The following is a 9,289-nucleotide window of genomic DNA, read 5'->3' on the forward strand; positions in this document are numbered from 1 at the left end:
CAAACAAGAAAAAAGCAACTTTTAAAACTCTAGAAATGACAGAGACATCTCGCTGCCTGGACAGTCACCCAAAGTTCCTCTGTACCGTTGGGACATCCATCTTCAGCCTTCAGGCCCATGGTATCCAGCAGACATTTCCATAAAGCAGGAAAATTCAAAGTCAGTTCAGTCACTATCTGTTGTGTCCTACAGAATGTCTCGCAGACTCTTTCATGAATCAGGAACCCCGAAAGATCATCTCACCTTAGGCAAGTTCAGTAGTCCTCTCTCTGCGGGTTCTCTGTGTCCAGTTTATGCAATAGTCCAGGCAAGAGCAGTTTCTTGCCCAAATGGCTATCAAACTCCATAAGGATCCTCTTCGATGCCCATCTTCCTCTTGAAGTAGATTGGTGCTGCCAGGAGCAGAGTGCCTCATTGTCATGAAAAGTCCTCAGTTATTAAAACATTAAATGTCCTATTCTGTAATCTTTGAAAGACATGAAGAATGTCTATCTAAAATATATCTCTATATATCTAGAAAATCTAATTAACATGACTACAAGCTTTACTATTATCAATGATTATCCATTAACAACCTATATTTCTTAATTATACAGTACATATTTAAATGAACTACACAATCACAATACCTTAATCAAAATCAGAAACACTTATACATATAACAAAATTGACCTTAAATCTCTATCAATAAAGCAAAATCTATACTAATGCAAATTATTCATATCTATATCTCTTCCCCTAACCCTTCTATCAGTATCTTGACTTGCTTCCTTACATTTACCTAGAACTCTAGGCTGCAAGAGGAAAGATCCTATCTTCCAGGGTGTTTGCTGTGGTAGTGAATTCTTCCTGCTGAATTGGTCCAAAGAAACTGATGGCAATTATAGGATGACAATTATTGAATGGCAACTCTGAATCCCAGTGTGTCCGATTCTATGAAATGCCTCACTTTGGTCAACTCATATTTTTTGCAACATCAAAACACTCATCATGCTTGCAAATCAGCAACAGCCTGCAGTGGATATGTTTATTCCAGAAACATCCTGGCGTGGACACAGATGTTGCAGGACTATAAGTAATAAACACTGAAGACTTCTTAATTCCCTGCAACAACCAATCAGTGTTTGATGTTTTTTCTGCTAAACTATTTTTTTTTTACTGAGGTGTACATTAGTGGTGGAGCAAACAATTAGAGGAAATAACTTTCATTTATTTTATACAGCTCTGTTGCCTGCATTCTGTTCTACCTCTCTTATCCCTGGGCTAATTTTAACCACTCCCCCTTCCCTAGGATGTGCCTATGAGTTCTCTGTGATACCAACTTATTCTAGTGAATTACAGAATCTCAAGGTGTTCCGGGAACTGAGTACCATGTATGGGCAAAAAGTGATGTTGGTGAGTGTGGGCTGATCTTTCTAACAATTCTGCTGTCTAGCACCCTCAAAGGAGCATGTGTTTTGGAAGAAGAATAGTGTTAAAATTTCAGATATTTATGTTCTGTTTGCTAAATCATGAATGTTCCTTACTTTTTAATTGCTATAAATTGTTCTGTTCCATTCAATTCTTTTAAAATAAGAAGATATCCTGAACTCATGTGATATTCAATGAATAAATGTGAATTGATTTATAAAGAAGTATTATATTAATTTTTTTAAAGAGTAGAACAGGGTTCAGTAAACCTACTGCTTTGGGGTTAATGTTTATAACTTTTACTATCATACTTTTTAAGTGTGATTTCTACTTAATTTTTTAATTGAACCTTCAACTAAAAATGGAAGAATGGATAAAGAAAGTGTGGAATATGTACGCATTAGAGTATTACTCAGCAGTAAAAAAACAATGACATCTTGAATTTTGCATGCAAATGGGTGGAAATAGAAAACACTATCCTAAGTGAGGTAACCCAGACCCAAAAGGATGAATATGGTATGTACTCACTCATAAGTAGATTCTAGCCATAAATAAAGGACATTGAGCCTATAATCCATGATCCTACAGAAGCTAAATAAGGTGAACCCTAAGAAAAACATATAGTCATCCTCCTGAATATTGGAAGGAGACAAGATTGCCAGGCAAAAATTGAAAACTTTGGGGTGGGGGGCAAGGGAATACGGAGAGAAAAAAGTGAGAAGGGGGGATGGGGAGAGCTTGGGGGAATGGGATGGTTTTGATGGAGGAAGGGTGGATATGGGAGCGGGGAAGTATATATCTTAATTAAGGGAGCCATTTTAGGGTTGGCAAGAGACTTGATTCTAGAGGTGTCCCCAGGTGTCCATGGAGATGTCCCCAGCTAGATCCTTGGGCAGCTGAAAAAAGGGAGCCTGAAATGGCCCTATCCTATAGCCATACTGATGAATATCTTGCATATCACCATAGAACCTTCATCTGGCGATGGATGAAGCTATAGACAGATACCTACATTGGAGCACTGGACTGAGCTCCCAAGGTACAAATGAGGAGCAGAAGGACTGAGAACACGAGCAAGGAAGTCAGGACCACAAGGGGTGTGCCCACCCACTGAGACGGTGGGGCTGATCTAATGGGAGCTCACTAAAGCAAGCTAGACTGGAACTGATGGAGCATATGATCAAACTGAGAAGCCAAGAACAATGGCACTGGGTTTTTTTTTTAATATTTATTTATTTATTATGTATACAATATTCTGTCTGTGTGCATGTCTGCATCCAGAAGAGGGCACCAGATCTCTTTACAGATGGTTGTGAGCCACCATGTGGTTGCCGGGAATTGAACTCAGGACCTTTGGAAGAGCAGGCAATGCTCTTAACCACTGAGCCATCTCTCCAGCCCCCTATTACTGGGTTTTGATCCTACTGCATGTCCTGGCTTTGTGGGAGCCTAGTCTGTTTGGATGCTCACCTTCCTAGACCTGGACGGAGGAGGGAGGACCTTGGACTTCCCACAGGGCAGGGAACCCTGACTGCCCTTTGGACTGGAGAGGGATGGGGAAGGGGATGGGTTTTAGGGAGATGGAGGGAGGGGGAGGGAAATGGGAAGAGGGGAGGGGGTGGAAATTTTTAAGTAAAAATAAAAAAATTACTGGCAAACCGAATCAAAGAACACATCCAAGAATATGAAATATTAAACATTGTTGCTCCCTGCAACTTTCCTCCTCCTCAGCCTTCAAGGATAATGAAAAAGTAAGAGGCTCTCCCAAGCATTCAATCCCTCTAGAGACAGGAAACTCATAATTGTTTTGCCAATTAGCAAAGGGAGAAAAGTTTCAGAAATCCTCTTCCCAAAGCCAGCACTGTCATTTTCACTTAAGACTGTAGTTCAGAAGGGATATAAGGTCACAGAGACATAGACCTTTATCTATGCGATGAGATGCCTTCCTCATCCACAATGCTTCCTATCAGGATGCCAGGAGCTTCACACTGAGTCAGGGTACCTGAGCAAGAAGGAAGTAAGTAAACATTTGTATTTCAGACTTGAAAACAGACCAAAAAATAAGGGAGGTTTTCTAAGTGCTCAAATGGGGAGAATGAACTCTTGGGTAAAAATAAACAGAGGAAATTTAATGGAGAGGAAGATATTCTGTGCTCTGATAAGGGAAACTGAAGAGAGATATTTCCTGAGTTTGTGCACATAGCTAATTTAATCAATGGAATTTTTACTGAGACTGAGTTTTGAAGATTTTAAGTCATGTTGAAATCTTATATCCAATATAATTAAGGGTTATAGTAGTTAGGCCAATATTATTTCCCTGTAAGCATGTTTGAGGTAAATCATAGATAACTTTGTTATGACTATCATAGCTGTCAGATAAATGGTTTCTTGTTTATACTAATGATTGCAATAGAACTACAAGAATCATCGAACTCTGAAGTGAAGCTTATTTTCTAGAATAAAGAACATTGTGATGTACAACAGAATTCATTTCTGGGCCATAAACTCCATGAGGGTGAGTTATAATGATGTCAAACATTCAATTGTCTCCTCTAAGACTCTGTGCATCCTGATGAATGTTATTCTTTGTACCTATTTCTCTATTCAGTGGAAACAAGAATATTATAAAATGTAAAGTTCACCAGGATCTTATGAAAGATTCATTGACTGCCATGTTGTTATAATTGTAGCATCATTGTTAATATATTGGGATTATTCATGTTTGATGTGGGTGTGTAGTTCCATAACATTTATCTTAGAAAAACAGAACCATCCATTCAGTCATACTCAAGGTACCTTTCTCCCAACTCACTTTTCTTTTCAGTGGTAAATGATTTTTAAAATTTTTGGTATATTTTATTTGTCTGAAAGTTTGTGAAAAGGAACATTGATTAGTAGTAACCTTCAAAATATAATTATAAAATTTGTTGTTAAAATCTTATGATTCCTAAGTTTTATGATAGCTAATATAAAATTTATTGCATAGGAATAGAGAAATGACAACATTGCTCTGATAATAATCTCATTATTTATGCTAAAAATTCAGATAAGGTATGTACTCAGCATGGATTTATTTCCTGATATAATGTAGATGGTGATGGAAGCCTATTCTTTTCTTATGTGAATTGTTATCAAAATTTATCCTGCAAATGTACAATTTAGTGTGCTTTTCATTTGCAGTGACTCATCATTGATTTCTCTTGGTAACAATGCTGTACTATAAATGTTGTATATTGTAAGAATACATACATATTCATATGTATGTGCTTTCTAAGAATACAAATATTTCTTGAAATCTAGAATGGTTATCAAAATATATGTTATGTGAGGAGGCATGTTAGTATGTTGCACACATCTGCTTTAGTTTCTTAATATCAAATAATTCTCCGGTTCCTTCATCCCTTAAAACAAATTCACCATTTTGCTCAGAAAAGAAGTGTTGTTGTAATTTAAAGGAAAAGTTACTAAACATCAAAATGCATTCCAAGTATTTGGCAATAGGAATAATATTCTTATCACAAAATACAGTTGGAATTCTGGGAAATATCTCTTTGCTTTTCCACTATCTAGCTGTTTACTATAATGAACATATACTGAAGCCTATAGATTTGATCCTCACCCATCTGTTCATAGCCAACTGCTTGATCATTCTGTCTAAAGGGGTGCCCCATACAATTGCAGCTTTTGGAATGAAAGTGTTTTTCAATGATTTCATGTGTGAATTTCTTTTCTATATTCAAAGACTTGGCAGAAGCATGTCCATGGGAACTACCTGTCTCTTAAGTATCTATCAAGCCATCACCATCAGTCCCCAGAAATCCTTTTGGAAGAATTTTAAATTCAAATCTTCAAATTATATTACCCTCTCTATTTCCCTCTGCTGGGTCCTATATATCACTATAAATTTTATTATCCCTGTATCTGGGATTATAAAAATGAGTCACAATAATATGACAGTAAAAAGAGATTTTCTATACTGCTCCACTTGGGGTCATGATAGAATTGCAGAGTCATTGTACACAGCACTGTTGGTATTTCCTGAAGTCTTGTTTTCTGTGCTCATCATCTGGTCCAGTGGCTCTATGATTGCCATTCTTTATAGACACAAGCAGCACATTCAACACATCCGCAGTGCTCATGTATTCCTCAGAATTTCCCCTGAGTCTAAAGCCACCCAGAGCATCCTATTTCTGGTGTCTTCTTATGTAGCTTTTTATACCCTCTCCTCCATATTACAAGGCTTAATTGCTGTTTTATATAAACCCAGTTGGTGGTTAATAAGCATCACAGCCATCATTTCTATGTGTTTTCCCACTTTGGGTCCTTTTGTTTTAAATCATGACTTCATTGTATTAAGATTCTGCATACTCTGGATAAGGTGTATATACAACAAACAATTGCTTCATAGGTAAGTAGATTGCATGTTTTTTGCCCCTTATTTACCTGTTCATTCATTTTCCTTCATTTTTTCAACACAAATCTGATGAGAGAAGGCTGTTATCTGTCTAAGGGAAAGCTTCCATGGTACTTGGGGTGTCTACTTACTTAAATTTTTTATGCTTACAGCAGAACTGAATGAAGAAAGTTGCTTCTATAACCTTGAAAAATAACATCAATGATTTCAAAACACAAATTGATGTAGATACATAATATTTTAGCATACCATGGATATAAATGACATACACACATACAAGCAAACACACAAACATACATACATACATATATATATATATATATGTGTGTGTGTGTGTATATGTATATATATATTCAGTTTCAATAACATTAATCTTTTCATTGTAACCATATGAGTAAATTTAAGGATACAGCTATTAGTGAAATAGCTCAGGCACACAAATACAAACTTACAAGCTATGATCTCCCTTAATGTAAGTAATGTTAAGACTGAACTAAAAAAAGCTAAAAGTGTTTAAAACACTGAAAATTAAATAGAAATGGATTACTAGGGGTATAATTTGAGTATTTTTTAAAAAGGTACAAACTTAAAATGAAATGACCAAAATACATTGGATTAATTCTCAATGAATTAAAAATATTAGGAAACAATCTTTTAATAATATTTCATAGAAATACAAAGCTGATAAATTTGGCAAATAAATTATATAGCATTAAATAAATGGTTAATAATTGATCTGCTTAATTGAAATTAGGTAAGTCATTAGAACTGAAATGTTGTCAGAAGCATAATAGCAATTATATGAGGTGATTTAAAAATAAAAGAAAAAAGACAACTCTCAACATTCTACTGCTTTTCTGCTCAGAATTTGTCTGAATACTTCTTCTCATGAGTCTGTTCAAAGCAGCATTAATTATTATTTAATAAAGTGCAATAGGATAATCACAGTTTATAGATGACTCAGAATGTGAAGGACCTCAGTGGAAAGAAAAGAGAATTGGTGAGGTAGGGTTAAGAGATTTTTGAGCAGTATATGTAAAGAATGTGTGGAGGAAGAGAAAAAGGGATTAATGTAAAAAGTAATTTGCATGCAGTAAAATGTTTAAGTTCCCCAGAATAAATTCTTCATGAAATAGGTCAGAGAGGACAGGAAGTTAGGAAGGAAGAAATTAAAACAACCACACTGGAATATTGGTCCCAGTTAAACATAAAGAGGGTAAAATATCACTCAAAACATGAGTGTACAGTCAAAGGATTCCTTAACAAATGAAGAGAGTGAATTGTCTTTTGGGTCTTTCATAGAGAATTCAGCATTGTTAAATATCATTTAAAAGGTTAATGCTGTTGACCTGTATGCTGGACAAACTGTATTGTTTAGTTTTGATTCAATTGGAATAAACTAGAGGGCAATTTGATCTTTGGTTGACAGTTATCAGTCAATTGCTGTTTGCCCTAAAAGCCTAAGGAGGTATCAGCCAACAGAATATTACCTATAAGAGGTTCTATAATTGGTGTATCCTAGGTGCTTTGGACATTTTACAGAAATATTGAGAAACTTCGCATGAGATTCAGAGAGCACCAGTTTGGCTACTGGTAGCATCACAGAATTCCACTTTGTAAACCCTGCTCAATCACAACTGCCTCAACCTGCAGCAGAGTGAGAAACTCCTTAAGCTACAAGCACCCAGTGACTTTTTGTATATGCTTCTATGGAATATATTTAATGATTTGAACACTGTCAAATAAGATTGTTAAGTTGTATGGGTGACAGAAAGGCTCATCATATTGTGATCCACATAAAATATTTTGATCAACTGAAATGTGGGTTGCTCTATGCAAGCTTTGTGATTGGTCTTATGTAAAACTTGTGGCTGGTCCATGTAGAGTGAACTTTTGATGGATCTGGAAGCAGGATAGATGCAAGATGTGATGGATAAAATTATAATCTATGTATATAAGGATTTATCTTCCATTAAAACTATCAACATGCTCTTTATGTTGCTAAGAGAAGAAAATTGTTTTATAAATGTTCTCATTTATCTGTGCTGTTTACTTTGTGTAGAATATGTTGATACGATTATGTCCATAAGACACAGAAGTTCCTGGATCATTTTGTCACAGTGGCAGTTTTACTAGCAGAGGCATAAGAGAGAGAAACACTTAGAGTTGAATAGTTCCTGGTGAATGAACAAGTAGCCCTAACTATAGTAATCTTGTGATAGTAAAGAAACAAGAGCGCAATCCGAGAATAGTGAAACATCCCAGAAATATTTCCAGTTAAGAAACAGATTCCTTGAAATGTCCTTCAAGTCATCACCCACTTTGTCCCCTTTGGTTCCACCTTTGACAATTTTACAATATTGCTAAATAATACCATCCACTTATGTAATTACAATTTAAACATGAGTCCTGTTTCAAACCTCATTAGAAAAAAAAAGGACCTTTTAGGTCATAGAAGAAAGCAAAGTGGCATATGCAGAGTCTTGTAATAATTTAATGACAGATAATTTAATAAGATGTGCAGTTTTCCCTTATTTGTTTTTATTTTTTGAAGAATCCTTTCATGAATGAAAACTTTTGTCAACTTCAATGATTCTCTTCTCCACCACATTCCTTGTCTTGAACACCACATTTCTCTCCTAAATTTATATGTTGTTTTTTTAATATTTAAAACTACTGAGTCCATTTGTGGTTGCCAGTATGTGCATGAGTGCATGACACTTTACTGGGTAATAGGTAGCCTTTAAAGGTTGTGTCCCTGAGGAAAATTGACTCTCTCTGACCCAGAAGGCATCTACTGCCAATTGTTCCGCATCTAGGGGAAAGGTTCCATGATCCCCTTCTCCATGCATTTTATTTTGTTTGGCTGGATCTTATGCAAAATGTCAAATTTACAGTCAGTTCATACGTACAAGAGTCTTAAAACATCCCTCGATTCTACTTAGCCACTGGTGTCCAGTAACTTGGATCTAACTATTTTTGTTTTCTACCTTTGAGGTCGATCCTGAGGCTTTGGTGAAAGATCTGGTATATAAATGTCCTTTTCTTTCTCTCTCTCTCTTTTTTTAATTGGGAACTTTAGTATGTACTTTCTATTTGTAAAACAATCTTTACTTATTAAAACAATATTTTTGGTACATTGCATACCAATACCAGTTCCCTCTCCCTCTCCTCTTCCCACTCTCCCCACCTTACTCCCACTCAACTCCCTATGTACTTCTCAGAGAGGGTGATACATCTCATGGGGAGTCAACAAAGTCTATCATATTACTTTGGGGTAGAAACTTTGAGAGAGGTCTAGCTCAAAGGAACAGAAAATATATTCAATAATATCATAGAAGAAAACTTTCCCAACCTAAAGAAGGACATGTCTATGAAAGTACAAGAAGCTTACAAGACACCAAGTAGCCTGGACCCAAAAATGTCCCCTCACCACATAATAATCAAAACCCTAAATATACAGAATAA

At 35.9% G+C, this 9,289-nt stretch overlaps 1 protein-coding gene across 1 annotated transcript; it reads left to right on the forward strand.

Moving 5' to 3' along the window:
* Nucleotides 1–4,883: 4,883 nt before the first annotated feature.
* Nucleotides 4,884–5,819, forward strand: LOC121449770 (vomeronasal type-1 receptor 4-like). The gene has a single exon (XM_041654451.1). It carries the CDS (start codon nucleotides 4,884–4,886, stop codon nucleotides 5,817–5,819), a length of 936 nt encoding a protein of 311 aa, XP_041510385.1.
* The last annotated feature ends 3,470 nt before the right edge of the window (nucleotides 5,820–9,289 follow it).

Source organism: Microtus oregoni, unplaced genomic scaffold, assembly GCF_018167655.1.
Source record: "Microtus oregoni isolate MIOR12 unplaced genomic scaffold, Mior012 000006F_ref0000085, whole genome shotgun sequence".
NCBI lineage: Eukaryota > Metazoa > Chordata > Mammalia > Rodentia > Cricetidae > Microtus > Microtus oregoni.